The 21,699-nt window shown below is 41.7% G+C and overlaps 1 protein-coding gene across 1 annotated transcript in view; it reads right to left on the reverse strand.

The window, feature by feature from the left end:
* The window catches only part of kif6 (kinesin family member 6), a 104,412-nt gene that overhangs the window by 14,510 nt on the left and 68,203 nt on the right, over positions 1-21,699 (reverse strand). Inside the window, exons 10-11 of the mRNA XM_021585670.2 lie at positions 10,965-11,068; positions 7,139-7,244 (exon numbers count right to left, since the gene is read on the reverse strand). Coding sequence (XP_021441345.1) covers positions 7,139-7,244; positions 10,965-11,068 — 210 coding nt within the window. The remainder of the gene's footprint in view (positions 1-7,138; positions 7,245-10,964; positions 11,069-21,699) is intronic.

A 21,699-nucleotide genomic window follows, 5' to 3' on the forward strand; every position in this document is an offset into this window, starting at 1 on the left:
AAATGTACAAACGTCTTATCCACGCTATTTAAAAACTCTGATATGATAAGAACAAATGTTTGAAGCAGAGTATCAGTATCAAATAAACATGTCATCCATAATAAAAAAGTAATGATAGGAAACAGTGGGTGAGAACAAATCTTCTAGAGACCTTCAACTGTTCAGGAAATAATTTCCTAGACAGGCTAAATCTGCTAGCTATCAGGCAAATCTAACGCAGTAGGGCATCAGGGTAGACTTCTCTGTGGCAAACAGTTCCTCTGGTAATCATTGAAACCTTCTTGAGGGAGGCTCTGTACTTGGTTTTGTTCTTGGAAACAAGACTGAATATTCATTCACAGTCTGCATTGCTGTGGAATATGACCAATATCCCCAGCATCACAGCCCTAGGTGGGAGTAGACCAGCACCCCACCTTTTCATTGTGCCGATTTCTCTCCAGGCCTGATCCATGTGCATGTTGACCAGACTCTGCTCAAAGTTTGTTGCCTGATAGAGTCTAAACTCATCTTCCACCAGATCAACAGACGCTCCCTCAGGAATAATGCAGGGAAAGCGTGCCATGAAAAAGATGAGAACTTGTCAGTCTGCCTGTTGGCAATGCATGCTGGAGGAGCACATCTCCAAATGGAAATTTCAGCAACATGTAGTCTACTGCAGAAGAAAATATGTTTCTGACATCTGCATCGAAGGTCTTCAGATCCAGTTTGCCTTGGCCCCCAAGTTCAGTCTCTAGTAGAGGAACGCTTGTCAACTCTCAAACAGGGCCAGTCACTCGGGCCAGCTCACAAGTATTGGCTTTTTAGACACGGTTCCTAATCAACGCTAAAAGCAAAATCCTTTTGAAAACATAACAAAAACAAATGATCGCATCGACACAGACCGCAAACTGTTTACACAACGCTAAAGTAGGCTACCACAAAGGGAATCTGAACGCTGTTCGCCAGAAGAGTCCCGTGTTTCAGCCCACGTAAAGGTGCTTATTGTATTTCTTTGCAGTGCATACATCATTTCAGAATTTCAAAATTGAGAAAATCTCAAATCTAGTGCAAAAGTATGTTAGAAGCATGGCCTCTATAGCTAATACCGGACACTCATTCATTCATCATGCAGTCTTCAAACCTCCGACTCCATTTAATGCCAAGATGTTAATATTTATTTTTTATTATACTTTTGTAATCCTTTTTGTGATGTGGATCATAATTACAGTTACAGGTTGCGTGATCCTCGTAATGTTATGTGGAAAATACAACTAATGGGACGCAGAATGAAATGTATATCAAACTCGCACAAATGCGACCAGTTGTTTTTCGGATTTGCATTTAATTTCTTTCACTAGCAAATGCGAGTGAACTGCTGGCACTTTAGAGCCCACTGAATGTCCATCTTACGTTCGCTAACGCTAGCTTGAAATAATTAGTGTTTACCTTTCCACAACACACAGAGCCAAAAAGAGTTTTGCCCAAGTGTTTATGTACAGCTGACAGTCGGCAAACCCAGAATCACAACAAACAAGTGGCAGACGAGGTCGCTACGTCGAATAATGATATATTAATCTCCATGTCCGTTGACACAAACTCCAAACATGTCTGTGTGTTGCAGCTCGAGAATCGATGTTAGATTTACTCAGTGGATTTATTTTTTATTAAAATGTTAAAATATATTTTTTAAATCAAGCACTATTCATTACTGTGGACTTTTAACTCGGATCTCGTACCTGCGTACATGGACAGAGAATTGCTTACTTGATTACCGCATACAATAGCTGTAGGATCAATAGGGCAGGGCAGGTAGGGGGACATGAATTAAGTCCCTGGGATAATATAAATTTGCTGCAGCATTACAACAACTCAGCAACAATGGTAGGGATTAACTGAGCTGGTCTTAGGTCATTCATAAGTCATTGTCTCAACGCAGCCTTGAAATATGTGAGCCCAGGAGCCAAGATGATTTGGATGGACTCTGTCATTCCTGTAGCGCTTTCTCTGTTTCCAGAAGGTGTCAAAGTTATCTATAAAAGTGACTCCAACAGTGGTACAGTAATCTTTTAGCCAGGTATGTAATGCCAGTAGCCTGCTGAATATTTCACACCCGCGGAACAACAATGGTACCGGACCTGAAGCAATTGGTCGCTCTTTGGAATCTTTCAGTGCTAGAATCAGTTCTTTAAAATATATTTGCATAGGTTCCGAGCTTGCCCTCCTGATGTCGTTTCACAAGACATGGACTACGACAGCGTCCGCTCCCGGCATCTGTAGTAGAACGGTCGGATGCAGCCTTGTAATGTCCTGTATCGAGGATAGCACAGGATATTTGCCACTTCGCCCATGTAGTCCTCTGCAAGCAAACAGTTACTACATTGACAGTCCAGGTGGTCCACATTGTCTCGGAAAAAGCCAAATAAACAGTTCCTGCAGCATTGAAAACGTTCAATAGTGACCTCCAGTTGAGACTGCTGGCCAGCTAGGCTACCTGGGATTCCGTGTCTCTCTTTCTTACAGGGAATTCTAAACTAAGTGAACAAAAAGAGCTCACACAAATTACAAAATTCTAAAAGCAGAAATATGCGTCCTCCTTTAAATCCTCTCACAGCGGTAAGCATGAAAGCAGTGTCTTTGCATGTACTGTTGACAGCAGCATTGGCTAACGTTGTTAGCTATACAACATAGTTCCAGCCAGGTCAGGTTGCAGGGAATACAGCCACAAATAGCGTGGGACACCTCCGCAGTCCTAGCCACAAGGGATAACCGCATCGTGGGTTGTGTTCAAGCTGTTCGTGGAAAACCCTGCTATACTGATAGCTAACAGGTAGGCTAGTAGCTGGCTACAGAAATAACTTTTTGGTATGGCATGATCCTGGGACAGATGGTAGTGGTCACAACAACTGAGGCTAACCACGTTGTGGGGTCCAAAATCAAAAGGTATATAAATCAAACTTTGTAAAGAGTTGCACAGCTGACATGCTGGTAAAAATATGGTAAAACGGATTTCAGTTTCCATGCATTATAATCACCATCCACGAGAAGCAGATGTGCATTTTCTTCTTTGCTTATGGCCCTATACAGTTTGTTGAGTGCAGTCTTAGTGCCAGCATCAGTTTGTGGACAGCTACGAAAAATATAGATGAAAACTTTCTCAATAAATAGTAGGGACTGCAATTTATAATGAACTATTCTAACTCAGGCGAGCATAAACTTGAGACTTCCTTAACATTAGAGATTGCGCACCCGCTGCCTTAACTGAGGCTTCCGTCCTGTGTAAATGATGCATAGCTAGATGTATATTATCCATGTTGTTGTTCAGCCATGACTTCGAGACACATAGGATATTACAGTTCGTCAGGTCCTGTTGAAAGGATAGTCACGAAAGGAGCTCGTCTAGTTTGTTCTCCAGTGATTGTACGTTCACCAATAGAACAGAGGGTAAGGGCCTCCCGAGTGGTCTAAGGCACTGCATCGCAGTGTTAGAGGCTTCACTACAAACCCAGGTTCGATCCCAGGCTGTGTCATAGCCGGCTGTGACCGGAAGACCCATGAGGTGGCGCACAATTGGCAGAGCATCGTCCGGGTTAGGGGAGGGTATGGCCGGCTGGGATTTCCTTGTCCCATCGCGCTCTAGCGACTCCTTGTGAAGGGCCGGGCACCTGCAAGCTGACTGGACAATGTTTACGCCGAAACATTGGTACGGCTGGCTTCCTGGTTAAGCCAGCAGGGTCGTGTTTCTCGACCGTCGCCTCTCCTGAGTCCGTAGGGGATTTGCAGCGATTGGACAAGACTAACTACCAATTGGATATCACGAAATTGTAGGGAAAAGGGCTAAAATAAAAACATGTTAAAAAAAATAATAATAAATAAGGGTAGAGGCATTTCATGTACTCGCCGACATAATTTCGTTAGGATGCCCACACGTCAGCCTCTCTTAAAACCTGTTAAGGATATGGCAGACATACGCCCCCTTTGGAGAGATTGGGTACCCCTAGTAAACTGGAAAAAAAATCTGTCAAAAATTGCTAATATATGCAAATAAAAATTATTATTGGATAGAAAACACTCTAAAGATTCTAAAACCGTTGGAATTATGTCTGTAAGTATAGCAGAACTCACAGGGCAGGCATTCTTCCAAACTAGTTTGTGGCCATGAAAGTTGGAGCAACTTTGATGTCATGGCCCCCACCCAGTTATGATTCTGTGGACACTTTCTATCTCTTCCGCTAGATGTCCTCTTTCATTAGAGCTTTGAATCGTTCAAATCCCCCGAATTGACCCTATGGGAGTGAAATTAGTGCGTGCCACGAGAGAATAGGCTGTGCGTATGGGCGCGAATTGGTCCCAGCCATTCCTTTGTTCCAGCACTCAAGAGAAGGGCAGACGATGGCCGATTGAATTGAAGTTTGTTTTGCGTGTCTAAAACATCATAAAGCTTGCTTCTGCACTTAGTTTGACCTGTTTAGTCGACATATGTGTAATTTTGAAGTTTTGATGCGCAACTTTTCCGGACCAGAGGACGTTTTGGGTGCATTTCAGCTGATGTTATTAGCAGTAGCTAATACAAAGACGCAAGACTTGAAACCAAACGATGTATTGGGTAAGTATGAAGCCTTCCAGAACATTCTGAACAAAGACCATCGAAGGTAAGGGAATATTTATGCTTAAATCTGTGTTTCTGTTGACTCCAACATTACGTGGAAATGTAGCTTGGAACTGAGCGCTGTCTCAGCATATGGAATAGTGTGCGATTTCTGTAACGTTAAAAATAAATCTAACACAGCGGTTGCATAAAGAAGCAGTGTATCTTTCTAACTATATGTAGAACATGTATATTTAGTCAAAGTTTATGATGTCTATTTACGTTATCTTGCCGCGCTACATAGATTTCCTGCGGGCATTTTTGAGTAATTTCTGAAGGTGAACTCACTGTAAATGGACATTTATGGATATAAATGGCATATTATTGAAAAAAAAAAAAATGTACTGTGTAATATGTCATATTACTGTCATCTGATGAAGATTTTCAAAAGGTTAGTGAGCGATTTATTTTTTAATCCTGCGTTTGTTGATTGCATGTTTTGGCTATTGAAATGAGCTGTGTCTGGTGGTGGTTTTACATATATATGTGCTATGTTTTCGCCGTAAAACATTTTAGAAATCTGACTTGCTGGCTAGATGAACAAGGTGTTTATCTTTCATTTGAGCTATTGGACTTGTTAATGTGTGGAGGTTAAATAGTTTTAAGAATATTTTTGCGTTCCATGCGCCACCGTTTCAGCTGAACGTGGGAGGGTTGATCCCCAATTGGGAACCAGTATCGTAGACAGGTTAAGCCTCAAATGTATTTTTCTGCCCTTGGGAATTAGGGCCTGGTGAGGAAACATAGATTTAGGGAACACAGGATCCAGGGAACATACAATCGTGGCCAAAAGTTTTGAGAATGACACAAATATTAATTTTCAAAGTCTGTTGCCTCAGTTTGTATGATGGCAATTTGCATATACTCCAGAATGTTATGAAGAGTGATCAGATGAATTGCAATTAATTGCAAAGACCCTCTTTGCCATGCAAATGAACTGAATCCCCCAAAAACATTACCACTGCATTTCAGCCCTGACACAAAAGGACCACCTGACATGTCAGTGATTCTCTTGTTAACACAGGTGTGAGTGTTGACGAGGACAAGGCAGACTGGAAGCTTCAAAAGGAGGGTAGAGCCTGGAAGCTTCAAAAGGAGGGTAGAGCTTGGGATCATTGTTCTCACCCTGTCAACCGTGGTTACCTGCAAGGAAACACGTGCCGTCATCATTGCTTTGCACAAAAAGGGCTTCACAGGCAAGGATATTGCTGCCAGTAAGATTGCACCTAAATCAAGCATTTATCAGATCATCAAGAACTTCAAGGAGAGCGGTTAAATTGTTGTGAAGAAAGCTTCAGGGCGACCAAGAAAGTCCAGCAAGCACCAGGACCGTCTCCTAAAGTTGATTCAGCTGCGGGGTCGGGGCACCACCAGTACAGAGCTTGCTCAGGAATGGCAGCAGGCAGGTGTGAGTGCATCTGCACCCACAGTGAGGTGAAGACTTTTGGAGGATGGCCTGGTGTCAAGAAGGGCAGCAAAGAAGCCACTTCCCTCCAGGAAAAATATCAGGGACAGACTGAAATTCTGCAAAAGGTACAGGGATTGGACTGCTGAGGACTGGGGTAAAGTCATTTTCTCTGAGGACGAGGTGACAAGACAAGGTGAGCGCTACCATCAGTCCTGTGTCATGCCAACAGTAAAGCATCCTGAGACCATTCATGTGTGTGGTTGCTTCTCAGCCAAGGGAGTGGGCTCACTCACAATTCTGCCTAAGAACACAGCCATGAATAAAGAATAGTACCAACACATCCTCCGAGAGCAACTTCTCCCAACCATCCAGGAACAGTTTGGTGATGAACAATGCCTGTTCCAGCATGATGGAGCACCTTGCCATAAGGCAAAAGTGATAACTAAGTGGCTCGGGGAACAAAACCTCGATATTTTGGGTCCATGGCCAGGAAACTCCCCAGACCTTAATCCCATTGAGAACTTGTGGTCAATCCTCAAGAGACGGGTGGACAAACAAAAGCCCACAAATTCTGACAAACTCCAAGCATTGATTATGCAAGAATGGGCTGCCATCAGTCAGGATGTGGCCCAGAAGTTAATTGACAGCATGCCAGGGCGGATTGCAGAGCTCTTGAAAAAGAAGGGTCAACACTACAAATATTGACTCTTTGCATCAACTTTATGTAAATGTCAATAAAAGCCTTTGACACTTATGAAATGCTTGTAATTATACTTCAGTATTCCATAGTAACATCTGACAAAAATATCTAACGACACTGAAGCAGCAAACTTTGTGGAAATTAATATTTGTGTTATTCTCAAAACTTTTGGGCACGACTGTACACCTGAGGGAACACCCCTGTGGGAATGATAATGATGGGTATACACTGTGAGATACATGATGATAGTGGTTGTGTGGGAGCGGGGGCAGAGGAGGAGGAGAGAACAAATGTAATGAGGTAATACAAACATATCAAAAGAGAGTTTAAGACTAAAAGAAGTGGATGATGAGAAATGCTGAGCAGAGAGAAATTGTGTGTGAGAGAGAGAGCGAGTTAAAAGTACCTTTAGCAGAGAGAAACAGTAATGGATTTTTCTCATGTCAGGTCCCAATGCCAGTGTGACCTCACAATCAGGGTCTTCCAGAAAGACCTTGACCAGCTCCTCCATCCTGGGAGAAATTAAAAAAAACATGGAAGAACAGCATAAAGAAGACAATGTACACACGCACGTGTGCACAAAGAATACATGTTGACGCAAACACACACAATACTACCACAATACGACCAAAGCTTACAGCACTAAAGCATTTCGCAACCTTACTCCAAGTTCTCCATTAGTTTCTTTTAAAACTTGAGCAATCAAAGGGTTAAAATCTGTTTGAGCTCAACAGCTATGTTTAAAGATTGGGTAGTCAAAGACAACTATTTACTTAAATGTGTGCAACAGTTCCACTGGGATAAACCATCGCTAGATGATAGTCCAAACATTGGTTCGTCAAGCATTGGAACTGGCCACAGGAAAAGACGCGGGGCAAAGATCCAATGTACTCAAGACAATACACAGTTCCATTTCCGCTAAAACATTGCTTTTGCAAAAACCTGCAAAGTTCATAGGTGTAAGGACATAAAACAAAAAAGGTGCTCTTATTTGAAGGTCCTGCAAGTCATCACATATATTTTAAGTGCTAAGCTCAAACTGGATTTTCAGAATGTTCCTCAATGCAAATGCTAATATTGAAGGGAGCAAAAGCTCATCCTTGGTCTAACTTAGTACTGCATGATGTAGTACATGTGCTTATGTATTGAGAAACCGAAAGGTGTCCCACCAGCAACCATACAGTATGACCAATAAACAGTTGAAGTCGGGAAGTTTCCATACACTTAGGTTGGAGTCATAAAAACAAATTTTTCAACCACTCCACAAATTTCTTGTTAAGCTATAGTTTTGGAAAGTCGGTTAGGACATCTAATTTGTGCATGACACAAGTTTCCAACAATTGTTTACAGACAGATTAGTTCACATATAATTCACTGTATCAACAATTCCAGTGGGTCAGAAGTTTACATACACTAAGATTACTGTGCCTTTAAACAACTTGAAAAATTCCAGAAAATGATGTCATAGCATTATAATCTTCTGATAGGCTAATTGACATAATTTCAGTCAATTGGAAGTGTACCTGTGGATGTATTTCAAGGCCTACCTTCAAACTCAGAGCCTCTTTGCTTGACATCATGGGAAAATCAAAAAAGAAATCAGCCAAGACCTCAGGAAAAAAATGTGTAGACCTCCACAAGTCTGGTTCATCATTGGGAGAAATTTCCAAATGCCTGAAGGTACCACGTTCATCTGTACAAACAATAGTACGCAAGTATAAACACCATGGGACCATGCAGCCGTCATACCGCTCAGGCAGGAGACACGTTCTGTCTCTTAGAGATGAACATATGTTGGTGCGAAAATTGCAAATCAATCCCAGAACAGTAAAGGACCTTGTGAAGATGCTGGAGGAAACAGGTACAAAAGTATCTATATCCACAGTAAAACGAGTCCTTTATCGACATAACCTGAAAGGCCGCTCAGCAAGGAAGAAGTCACTGCTCCAAAACTACCATAAAAAAGCCAGACTACAGTTTGCACATGGGGACAAATATCGTACTTTTTTGGAGAAATGTCCTCTGGTCTGATGAAACAAAAATAGAAATGTTTGGCTATAATTACCATCATTATGTTTGGACTTGGGCTTGCAACCCAAACACCATCCCAACCGTGAAGCACGGGGCTGGCAGCATCATGTTGTGGGGGTGCTTTGCAGCAGGAGGGACTGGTGCACTTCACAAAATAGATGGCTTCATGAGGAGGGAAATTATGTGGATATATTGAAGCAACATCTCAAGACATCAGTCAGGAAGTTAAAGCTTGGTCGCAAATGGGTCTCCAAAAGGACAAACTTCCAAAGTTGTGGTGAAATGGCTTAAGGACAACAAAATCAAGGTATTGGAGTGGCATACACAAAGCCCTGACCTCAATACTATTGAAAATGTGTGGGCAGAACTGAAAAAGCATGTGCGAGCAAGGAGACCTACAAGCCTGACTCAGTTACACCAACTCTGTCAGCAGGAATGGGCCAAAATTCACCCAACTTATTGTGAGAAGCTTGTGGAAGGCCATCCAAAATGTTTGACCCAAGTTAAATAATTTCAAGGCAATGCTACCAAATATTAATTGGGTGTATGTAAACTTCTGACCCACTGGGAATGTGATGAAAGCTGAAATAAATCATTCTCCTATTATTCTGACATTTCACATTCTTAAAATAAAGTGGTGATCCTAACTGACCTAAGACAGGGCTTTGTACTCAGATTAAATGTCAGGAATTGTGAAAAACTGAGTTTACATGTATTTGGCAAAGGTGTATGTAAACTTACGACTTCAACTGTATGCTCGTGGATCTGGAAATGTTACAACAAAAAAGCCAGGAAAAGTTTGCTTGGAGGATGATTTGACTTGGGCCGATCAATTGAATGCATAAACAAGTGAAGAAACAAGTAAATAAAAAGGTGGCCGTCGGTTGGTGCGGTCACAGCAGACATCATTACGTTTCCCCCTGTGTGAGTTTGACCACAGATAGGGGAAACCAGGGATAATCAGCCGAGGAGAGAGGGGAAATTGTAAAAACATTGGATCGAGGAAGCTGGGAGAGGTAAAGAGATCAGAACAGGAGGGAAGTGTTGCCAGGAGTTTAGGTGAAACCCTTGGGGTCTGAACACTGGGCCCGTCCACGGTCGAGTTCATTAGGCACCAAATGGAAAAAAGCGGACTGGAGCACATCGCGAAAATACCCGGACTCAACCATTAAGAAACTCATTTTCATTTTACATTCCAAAGCATAAAAAATCTAATCTGCACATGTCCTAATGAACACTACCCAGGTATTCCGTCTGTTGAGAGCGCTAGGGTCACTTTAAACGTTTCCTTAACTTAAACAATTTCCCCATACATATATTTTATTAAACCTGGCCCAGATTGCCAAGAACAGTCCTTTGGGGGAACCCATGAAGTTCAAAGTAAGCAGAAGATAATGTGGCTTTAACATCTTGGCAACTACTAGCTACATTGGCACTATTGCACAGTCCCGAATAACAGTCAAAATCATCATATACTATGCGGCTAAAACTCGCTAGAATAAATAGCTGTGTAAAATAAGAATTTCTCTCTGTCTGGTGCGTGGTGTAAACATCCTGGAAGCAGGACAGAGGCCAGCACAGCACTGTTCCTGTTCTCACTGTCCTGAGATGACTGCCTCAGTGAGGTCTAACTGCTGCTCAGATCATTACAGACACACAACCAATGCGGCACTGGCCGAATGCCTGCTGCTGCATTCTCCGGAACTTTGTAAATGTATTTTGCAACATTGAGCATTTTTTCTTCCATGATACTCTAAATGTGTAAACTAAGAAACTGTGTAAACTTTGCTAGGCCGGGTTCGATTTAATTCCTGCTATAGTTTTCTGAGTTGAAGACACATGCTATGAACACCCCTAAACATCATGGACGCATCGAAAATAGCACCCTTTTCCCTATTTCAGGGCTCTCCAACCCTGTTCCTAGGGAGCTACAGTCCTGTAAGTTTTCACTCCAAGTCTAATCTAGCGCACCTGATTCTAATAAATAGCTGGTTGATCAGCTGAAACAGGTTAGCTACAACTGGGGAACAGAGTGGAGCCCTGCCTATATAGTGCATTTATTTTGACCAGAGCCCTATGGGTCCTATAAAGGTAATACCGTGCAATTTGGGAGGCAGCCTATGATTTTAGTCTATGAGGCTTTCATTCGGTGGATTTGAATGACATATAATTGACTCTAGGCAAATATGAATGGAGCGTACTTATGAATCTCCTCTTGAGTTAGCTGGTCCTCTCTTTTCTCCCCGGTCACCATAGAGAGCTCTTCCTTCAGGCACTGGATCTCCCTCTTCAGACTCACAATTAGCTGGAAGACACAAAAGAACACACACACAGGTCAGCAGGAGAACATGCACACACAATTTTTGTCAGAGCAGGAGATAGCTCATTCACCCACTTAGAAATAGAGCCACGTTGGCCCATACACACTCAACATTTTGCCACTGCCAATTGATGACAGAATAAACTTAAAAATGAACTTGTGGTGACATGTTATTTAAGGACAGTCTAACCAGTTCCAGACAACTGGATGTTCTAGCGAGAAAGCACAGGAAGCTCTGATACCTCACCAAAACATAAAATAGCATTAACCTATTACGGGAGAAAGACAACACAAAATCTCCTGTTTCTGTCTGTACGTGTTTGGTCAAAGCCTGCGAAGCCTATGTTATGACCCAAATGGCACCCTGTTCCCTATATAGTGCACCACTTTTGACCAGGGCCCATAGGACTCTTATCAAAAGTAGTGCACTATGTTGGGAATAGGGTGCCATTTGGGACAGCGCTTATGTGCCGCTTGCCTTCAGGAAGCACTGACACTATACGTGTGCGTCCCAAATGGCATCCTAATCCCTTTATAGTGCACTACTTTGGACCAGGGCCCACAAGGATTTTGTATTAAAAAAAAAAGTACTGCACTATATAGGGAATAGGGTGTCATTTGAGACACATACTAAATATAAAAAAAGCCAAATCTCTCGCTATGTAGAGACATGACTTCTCTAACCACCTTTTGGACCAGACTTCACTCATTTGCAAAAGAACAGGACTTTTCCAAGTCTAATTGTTACAACTGAAAATGGGATAAATATAATGTAAACACTGATTAGAATCTTTAAACGTATTCACAATATTTTTCAGACGTCACAAAATGCAGAAATCAAAAAGGATCAAGTGGAATCTACTTCCTGTTGCATTACCTAATTCCCTGAAATTTGCACTATGTAACGGCTTTCTTCGGTAGAAGGAGAGCCGGGCCAAAATGCAGCGTGGCTATTACGATCCATGTTTATTTGACAATGATGAAACATGAACTGTACAAAAACAAACGTCATGTGAAAACCGAAACCGCCTAAACTGGTACAAACTGACACTAAGGACAATCACCCACAAAACCCAACACCAAACAGGCTACCTAAATATGGTTCCCAATCAGAGACAATGACGAACACCTGCCTCTGATTGAGAACCATATCAGGCCAAACATAGAACTAGACAAACTAGACATGTAACATAGAATGCCCACTCAGCTCACACCCTGACCAACCAAAACATAGAAACATACAAAGCAAAACATGGTCAGGGTGTGACACACTAGCTGTGATAGCAAAGGCTGCATGTTTGGCTTGATTAGCTATATTTCAGTAATAAATAGCAAACCCCAGCATAGGCAACAGCTTTATAGAGATGACATGACTTGGAATTAAAATAAAGTCATCAAATAAAACAAATGTAATATATGCACAACTGAAATATTTTATGAAAGTAATGTGAATAAATGATTGTTAATAAGTGATGCAGTAAAGGGCAGTCACTAACATCATGGGACTTTTATAAGTGGTTTTATTCTGTGTTACAGCATTCAACCAACATAATGCATCAAATCAAATTGTATTTGTCACATACACATGTTTAGCAGATGTTATTGTGAAATGTTTGTGTTTCTAGCTACAACAGTGCAGTAATATCTAACAATTCACAACAATACACACAACCTAAAAGTGAAAGAATGGAATTGAGGAATATATAAATATTAGGATGAGCAATGTTAGAGTGGCATAGACTAAATACAGTAGAATAGAAAACATTTTATACATATGAGATGAGTAAAGCAAAAATATATAAACATTATTAAAGTGACTAGTGTTCCATTATTAAAGTGGCTAGTGATTTCAAGTCTATGTATATGGGGTAGCAGCCTCTAAGGTGTAGGGTTATGTAGCGAGGTGAACAGAAAATGGCTTGGGTGGTTGTTGTCCTTGATTATATTTTTGACCTTCCTGTGACATCGGGTGCTGTAGGTGTCCTGGAGGGCAGGTCGTTTGCCCCCGATATGTGCATTTAGTGTAAAAAAAAAAAAGTATAATCGAAACAGAAATCAAAAAACCTGATAATTTTTTCAATAATCAAACTGAAACCAAACAGACCAAAAAAAGCACTAATCGCTCAGCACTATTTTGTTGAAACACATGGAGGGCATTCCTCATTTATTACTATTCTCTTTCTACAGTCTGTTCCCATCTGTGCTTCAGCCCCGGCCTCCACATTAGGGCAACCTGAGGGATAAATCTCCTGAAGTGTCTGGTCTATTGCAGGGGCTAAGAGGTTATTAAGGGTCAGGGATGACCTGGCTAGACATGACTTCAACTTTGATGCTAAGAAATAATATCTAGACAGTATAATCTCCAGCGGATGGGTGGGTGGGTGTGTGCGTGTGACCAGTCTTTGGGGACAAATCACGGTAACACTTTATTTGGATAGTCCATCTGTAGATGCTCTACAGACTTCAACTATCTACTTACCCTAACCTTAGCTATCCATAGGGCGGCGCACAGTTGGCCCAGCGTCGTCCAGGTTTGGCCGGTTTTGGCCGTCATTGTAAATAACAATTTGTTCTTTAGTGCCTAGTTAAATAAAAGGTTACATTTAAAAATATATTTATAAATAAATAAACCCTAATTCTAAACATGAGCCTAACCTAAGTAAGCAGTTGCTTATCAACAGATCAACTGAATTGCTCTACAGACTATCCAAATAAAGTGTGACCCAAATCACAAGGCAGATTCAGACACTAACTATTCCAGCAGCAGTAGAGAAACACAATCAAGAGCAACAACAATTTGCAACTGCTCTCGACAGTTGTCAGAAGCCTAGGGTCATTGAAAGTCAAGTGAAGGGCAAAGGTCAGATGAACAGACCTTAATAAAGCAGTATGACATCTTACAAAAGCCTGAGGAAACCAGACGGTCAGACAAAGTGACAAGAGAACCAAAAGCCGCTCCCAATCTCTTTTTACCCATTAAGCTTATGTGATATTCCCAGCTGTGCCCTCAAAGCTTGACCACTGGTCATTGGTCACTGGGAATGGTTTGGTTCTATTTCGGAGCCTGAACCCACGCTGCTACCGCAAGGCCAAAATCGTATCCCATAGGCCAAGAATAAAGCCTGGCCGAGGCCATGTCATCCATGATGTCAGCACATAGCTACAGATCACTAGGTCAGGCTGGTGCAACAGAAGGCTACAGTCATGCAAACACTCTTTCTCCTATAGAGCTCCATTTTTATGGAATGGTCTGCCTACCCATGTGAGAGACGCAAACTCGGTCTCAACCTTTAAGTCTTTACTGAAGGCTCATCTCTTCAGTGGGTCATATGATTGAGTGTAGTCTGGCCCAGGAGTGTGAAGGTGAACGGAAAGGCTCTGGAGCAACGAGCCGCCCTTGCTGTCTCTGCCTGGCCAGTTCCCCTCTTTCCACTGGGATTCTCTGCCTCTAACCCTATTACAGGGGCTGATTCATTGGCTTACTGGTGCTATTTCATGCCGTCCCTAGGAGGGGTGCGTCACTTGAGTGGGTTCAGTCACTGATGTGATCTTCCTGTCTGGGTTGGCGCCCCCGCTTGGGTTGTACCGTGGCGGTGATCTTTGTGGGCTATACTCTGCCTTGTCTAAGGATGGTAAGTTGGTGGTTGAAGATATCCCTCTAGTGGTGTGGGGGCTGTGCTTTGGCAAAGTGGATGGGGTTAGGGCTAGGGTCAGTTTGTTATATCTGGAGTACTTCTCCTGTCTTATCCGGTGTCCTGTGTGAATTTAGCGTAATTGCTGGACTATTAAGCGCACCTGAATATAAACCGCACCCACTTAATTAAAAAAAATATGTATTTTGTACATAAATAAGCCGCACGTCTATAAGCCGCAGGTGCCTTCCGGTACATTGAAACAAATTAACTTTACATAGCCTTTCAACAAAACACGGCTTGTAACAAAAATAACTAGGCTTTTAAACGAAACACGGCTTGTAACAAAAATAAATAGGCTTTAACGAAACACGGCTTGTAACAAAAAAATAGCAGTAAACAGTGTCCTACCAAGAAAGTAATTGGTCACTATCTTCCTCCTCCTGTGCACTGAAACCACTGAAGTCATCTCCTTCGGTATCGGAGTTGAATAGCCACAGAATTGCTTCATCCGATGTTGGATCGCTGCCCTCTTCAAAACGCAGCAGTCCAGCATTTCGAAACCCGTTGATGATAGTGGATTTTTTGACAATGCTCCACACTGTCAGCAGCTCTATTTCCTTTTCCAACAGCCAGATCGATCGCCTTCAACTTGAAAGCTGCATCATATGCATTTCTCCGTGTCTTTGCCATGATGAGGGTGACAAAATGACTACCGTAATCAGAATGATGGGAAGTTTGAGCGAGCTCGATTTATGTCACATTATGTGACGGTGCTCAGTTTTTTGGCGGCATGAATCTTGTGAAAGCGCATCATTGTATAAACCGCGAGGTTCAAAGCATGGGAAAAAAAGTAGCGGCTTATAGTCCGGAAATTACGGTAAGTATGCTCTCTCTAATTCGCTCTTTCTCTCTTTCTTTCTTTCTCTCTCTCTGAGGACCTGAGCCCTAGGACCATGCCTCAGGACTACTTGGCATAATGACTCCTTGCTGTCCCCAGTCCACCTGGCCGTGCTGCTGCTCCAGTTTCAACTGTTCTGCCTGTGATTATTATTATTTGACCATGCTGATCATTTATGAACATTTGAACATCTTGGCACAGCCAGAAGAGGACTGGCCACCCCTCATAGCCTGGTTCCTCTCTAGGTTTCTTCCTAGGTTTTGGCCTTTCTAGGGAGTTTTTCCTAGCCACCGTGCTTCTACACCTATATTGCTTGCTGTTTGGGGTTTTAGGCTGGGTTTCTGTACAACACTTTGAGATATCAGCTGATGTACGAAGGGCTATATAAATAAATTTGAAATGCATTGGAAATGTTTTTTGGGGGATTCAGTTCATTTGCATGGCAAAGAGGGACTTTGCAATTAATTGCAATTCATCTGATCACTCTTCATAACATTCTGGAGTATATGCAAATTGCCATCATACAAACTGAGGCAGCAGACTTTGTGAAAATTAATATTTGTGTCATTCTCAAAACTTTTGGGCACGACTGTACATACACATCTATGTGTTATTTGTGATAGGCCTATGGGATAATATTTGATCAAATCACAGTATTGTAGTGACCTTAGTACAACAACTCAACCGGGGTCTGAGCCTCTTGGTGTAATGGCTACATGTTGGGCTACACCCCCAATAATTCCCTGTAAGGTGCTATTATGGGAACACTTTCAAACAGACTGGCATGTTTCACTCAGTTTTGTGCCTACTGAACACCACCCTTCAGACAATGACGCTGAGTATGTCCTTCGCTGCCCTGTACTGGATCGTGTTCGCTAAACACAAAATGGAAAAACGGACAGAAACGGAGAAGGACTTCCTGAACTTGGGAAACAAAAACAAACTTTTTTGCTATGTGTTCAATAATGAATATGACCCTGGAATCCATCACCAACAAGCACTATCGTCCGTTTCCCCTCCCTTCTTTAATGATGGCGAGACGATGGGAACTTCAGGAATTTTTAACACCCATTTCCCAAACTTGTCTCTCTCTCTCTCTGGCTGACTGTAGCAGGCAGACCTGGGTTCAAATACTACTTTGCATCTTTCAAATACTATTTGAATACTATATATTTTAGCCTCCCTCGTGTGCCAGATGGGCAGGGTTTGCAGTTTTGTGAGTATTCTATTGATTTCATTGCAACAGAATAGCTCAATCAAAACCATTTCAAGTAGTTGAAATTATTTAAAGTAGTGTTTGAACACAGGTCTGGTAGCAGGGCTGGTTGTTTGAGTTATGTGTATGTGCAAATCACCCCTCTCTGGTCAGACAGGGGGAGGGGAACGGAATGCTGCTACTGCCTGACTGCTGATAGGTAAACTAAGATAAAAAGGAACTTGAGTGACCACCACAGAGGGGAAAACTGTCTTGGACACAATCCTCTCTCATGAAGAAACAATAACGCACATCTCATACGTATATCGATAAAATACATAGCTTTATAACCAGGGATGGAATTGGGAATAAGGTGGAAACAGAGTTAGAAAAGTGAAAAGGTCAAAATCTAAGAGGCAAACACTTGGACAATTGTGAGTTTTAACTTTGCACAACTCTTAGGACAAGATTTATCTATTGTTTTTGTCAAACTTGCTCAAGCTCAGTACATCTGGATGGGAGTCATTGATGGACAGCAATATTCAAACTTTGTCTAAAATTATGAAGCAAATGTAAGTGAGGACGGAGGCTGGACCACTCAGAAAAACTCAACATCTCTTGGAAAGCCATTCAGTTGTGTCTTTGACATAAAACATTTTGTAATTGTCCCGCTGAAAAATAAAACTATCCCAGGGTTAGATTTTCAGAAGACTGAGGAGGGTTTTCCTCTGCTTTTTGCCTAGGCTTTGCTCATTTCATTATTTTATTTCTCAGTCCTTGCCAGTGACATGCATACCCATAGCATGAATCTGCCACTAGAATACTTGAAAATACAGAGGGTTTCACTATGTATTGTGTTGTATTGGATTTGACCAAATCATGTAGTTTTTAATTTAGGCCAAAAATCAAATATATCTGTTGTGTTGTCTTGCAGTGTTACCTAATGGCCTTGTTGCAAACATAACGTATGAATTGGAGTGGACTTTTTAAACCAGGCTTCATTCTTTTCACTTTGTCATACAGGTCAGTAATGTGGAGTGAATGCAATGTTGTGAAACCCTTTCAAATATTGTGGTGGCAGCATCATGTTCTGGGTATGCGTGTCATCGGCAGGGACTGGGGAGTTGTCAGGATCAAACCCGAAATAAAATGTTAGAGGAAACCCTGTCTCAGTCTTTGGAATACCTAAGGAATAGTTTTCCTTTTCAGTGGGACAATTACACCCATTTTTATGTCAAAGACATACCATACCAGCTTTTCAATAGGTGTTGACAGACAATATCCACTTTAACATGTCACCCCCTTTCTCCTCATTTACATCTACCACCCAGACTCACAACCACGCGACAGCTACAATTCCAGACACACACCCCCCCATTTACAAAGGGTCTAAAGATGGGCAATCTTGTCTCAAGGTAACAGCAAATCAACAATATGTATGCAGATTTAACACTTGCAAAGGCTTATGGTGGCGATCTACTGTATACGGGGAATGAAAAGACCGTTCAACAAGTACCTCACCTCCCCTATACCAATTCCTCTCCAACTTTCCCCCAGCTCTTTTTGGATAAGTGGTCTATTCACTTGCTGGTTAACAAGGAGCCATGTAGGATTAAGACCTGTCAATTGACCAATGGTAGGACTGGAGATCCTAACATCAGTTTCACTATGAAAGATTACATCATCACATGTACAGACTACCGTTCGAAAGTTTTAGATTTCGATTTTTCTTTACATATTGTTGAATAATAGTGAAGACATCAAAACTATGAAATAACACATATGGAATCATGTAGTAACCAAAAAAGTGTTAAATATATGTTATATTTGAGATTCTTCAAAGTAGCCCTTTGCCTTGATGACACATTTGCACACTCTTGGCATTCTCTCAACCAGTTTCGTGAGGTAGTCACTGGGAATGCATTTCAATTAACAGGTGTGCCTTCTTAAAAGTTAATTTGTGGAATTTATTTTCTTCTTAAGGAAAGGTAGGGGAGTATACAGAAGATATTATATATATCCATATCCATATTTTATTTTATTTCACCTTTATTTAACTAGGCAAGTCAGTTAAGAAGAAATTATTATTTACAATGACAGCGTACACCGATCAAACCCAGACGATGATGGGCCAATTGTGAGCCGTCATATGGGACTCCCAATCACAGCCAGTTGTGATACAGCCTGGATTCGAACCAGGGTGTCAGATTTGACCCAGTGATGCCTTAGACCGTTGCACCACTCGGGAGCCCAAGTTTTCATTATGGCAAGAACAACTCAAATAAGCAAAGAGAAACGACAATCTTATCTTCACTGTTGACGTTGAGACTGGTGTTTTGCGGGTACTATTTAATGAAGCTGCCAGCTGAGGACTTGTGAGTTTTTCAAACTAGACACTCTAATATTGTCACGTTCTGACCTCTATTTCCGTTGTTTTGTATTTATTTAGTATCGTCAGGGCGTGAGTTGGGTGGGCAGTCTATGTTTGTTTTTCTATGTTTTGGGGCATTTCTATGTTTTCGGCCTAGTATGGTTCTCAATCAGAGGCAGGTGTCATTAGTTGTCTCTGATTGAGAATCATACTTAGGTAGCCTGGGTTTCACTGTGTGTTTGGGGGGTGATTGTTCCTGTCACTGCGTTTGTTGTCACAGGATAGGCTGTATAGGTTTTTCACGTTCCGTTTGTTGTTTTGTAGATTTAAGTTATTTCATGTATCGTTCATTTTCCATTAAAGAACATGAGTAACCACCACGCTGCTTTTTGGTCCGCTTCTCCTTCTACAGACGAACGTCGTTACAAATATACTTGTCCTCATGCTCAGTTGAGCACCGGGGCCTCCCACTCCTCTTTCTATTCTAGTTATAGCCAGTTTGCTCTGTTCTGTGAAAGGAGTAGTATCTTGGCAATTTCTCGCATGGAATAGCCTTCATTTCTCAGAACAAGAATAGATTGACGAGTTTCAGAAGAAAGTTCTTTGTTTCTGACCATTTTGAGCCTGTAATCGAACCCACAAATGCTGATACTCCAGATACTCAACTAGTATAAAGAAGGCCACTTTTATTGGTTCTTTAATCAGAACAACAGTTTTCAGCTGTGCTAACATAATTGCAAAAGGCTTTTCTAATGATTAGCTAACATAACGTGCCATTGGAACACAGGAGTGATGGTTGCTGATAATGGGCCTATGTAGATATTCCATGAAAACAATCTGTCGTTTCCAGCTACAATAGTCATTTACAACATTAACAATGTCTACACTGTATTTCTGATCAATTTGATGTTATTTTAATGGACCAAAAAATTGCTTTTCTTTCGAAAACAAGGACATTTCTAAGTGACCCCAAACTTTTGAACGGAAATGTATGTCTGCAGCATCAGTGGATAGAATTATGTTCATATGTGCAAGAGCTCTTCAATGATCTTACAAATGTAGTCTAATAATATTTAACATGCCACATATATTCATGTGTAAAATATCTACGATCTTAAAAAAGTGGTTTAACCATATATCACATCTTACAATCCATAGCCCTCCATTTGGCAAATCTGACCATAACTCTATCCTCCGGAATCCAGCCACACCAATGTGTCGGAGGAAACACCGGGAACCTGGTAAAGGTGTCAGCGTGCATGCACCCGGGCCGCCACAGGAGTCTCTAGAGCGCGATGGGACAAGGACATCCCTGCCGGCCAAACCCTCCCCTAACCCGGACGATGCTGGGCCAATTGTGCGCCGCCCAATCGGTCTCCCGGTCACGGCCGGCTGTGACAGAGCCTGGACTTGAACCTGGATTTCTAGTGGCACAGCTAGCAACTGCGATGCAGTGCCTTGGATCACTGCACCATTCGGGAGGCCGTACAAGCAACAATTCCAAGAGGAAGTACCAGTGACGTGCTCAATACGGAAGTGGTCAGATGAAGGAGATGCTAAGCTACAGGACTGTTTCTGAAATAGACAGACTGAAATATGTTCTGGGATTCATCCGATGGCATTGAGGAGTTAACCACATCAGTCACCAGCTTCATTAATAAGTGCATCGACGACGTCATGTCCACAATGACAGTACGCACCATGACTTTTGTCAAATGTTGTTGCGTCACAAACTTGAATTTAAAATGGATTAAATTTAGATTTTGTGTCACTGATCTACACACAGTATCCTATAATGTCAAAGTGGAATTTTTTTTTTTTTTAAATGTTTACAAATCAATAAAAAATCTATAAAAAATGAGTCAATAAGTATTCAACCCTTTGGTTATGGCAAGCCTAACTAAGTTCAGGAGTAAAAATGTATTTAAGTCACATACTAAGTTGCATGGACTCACTCGGTGTGCAATAATAGTGTTTGACATGATTTTTGAATGACTACCTATCTTTGTACCCCACACATACTGTTAGGTCCACCAGTCGATCAGTGAATTTCAATCACAGATCAAATCAGCAAGACCAGGGAGGTTTACCAATGCCTCGCAAAGATGGGCACCTATTCGTAGATGGGAAAAAAAACAAAAAAAACAGAAGACCTATCATATCCCTTTGAGCAAGTTATTAATTATACTTGGATGGTGTATGACAACACCCAGTCACAACAAAGATACAGGCGTCCTTGCTAACTCAGTTGCCGGAGAGGAAGGACACCACTCAGGGATTTCACCATGAGGCCAATGGTGACTTAAAAAAAAGTCTCATTACAGAGGGCAAAAAATATGGCATAGCATTTTTTCTCCTTAATAGAAATTGTTATGTTTGGAGCAAATCCAATACAACACATTACTGACTGCAACTCTCCAAATTTTCAAGCATAGTGGTGGCTGTATCATGTTATGCTTGTAATCGTTAACTGGAGAGTTTTCAGGATGAAAAAGAAATGGAATGGAGCTATGCACA

The sequence above is a fragment of the Oncorhynchus mykiss genome, chromosome 26 (genome assembly GCF_013265735.2).
Source record: "Oncorhynchus mykiss isolate Arlee chromosome 26, USDA_OmykA_1.1, whole genome shotgun sequence".
NCBI lineage: Eukaryota > Metazoa > Chordata > Actinopteri > Salmoniformes > Salmonidae > Oncorhynchus > Oncorhynchus mykiss.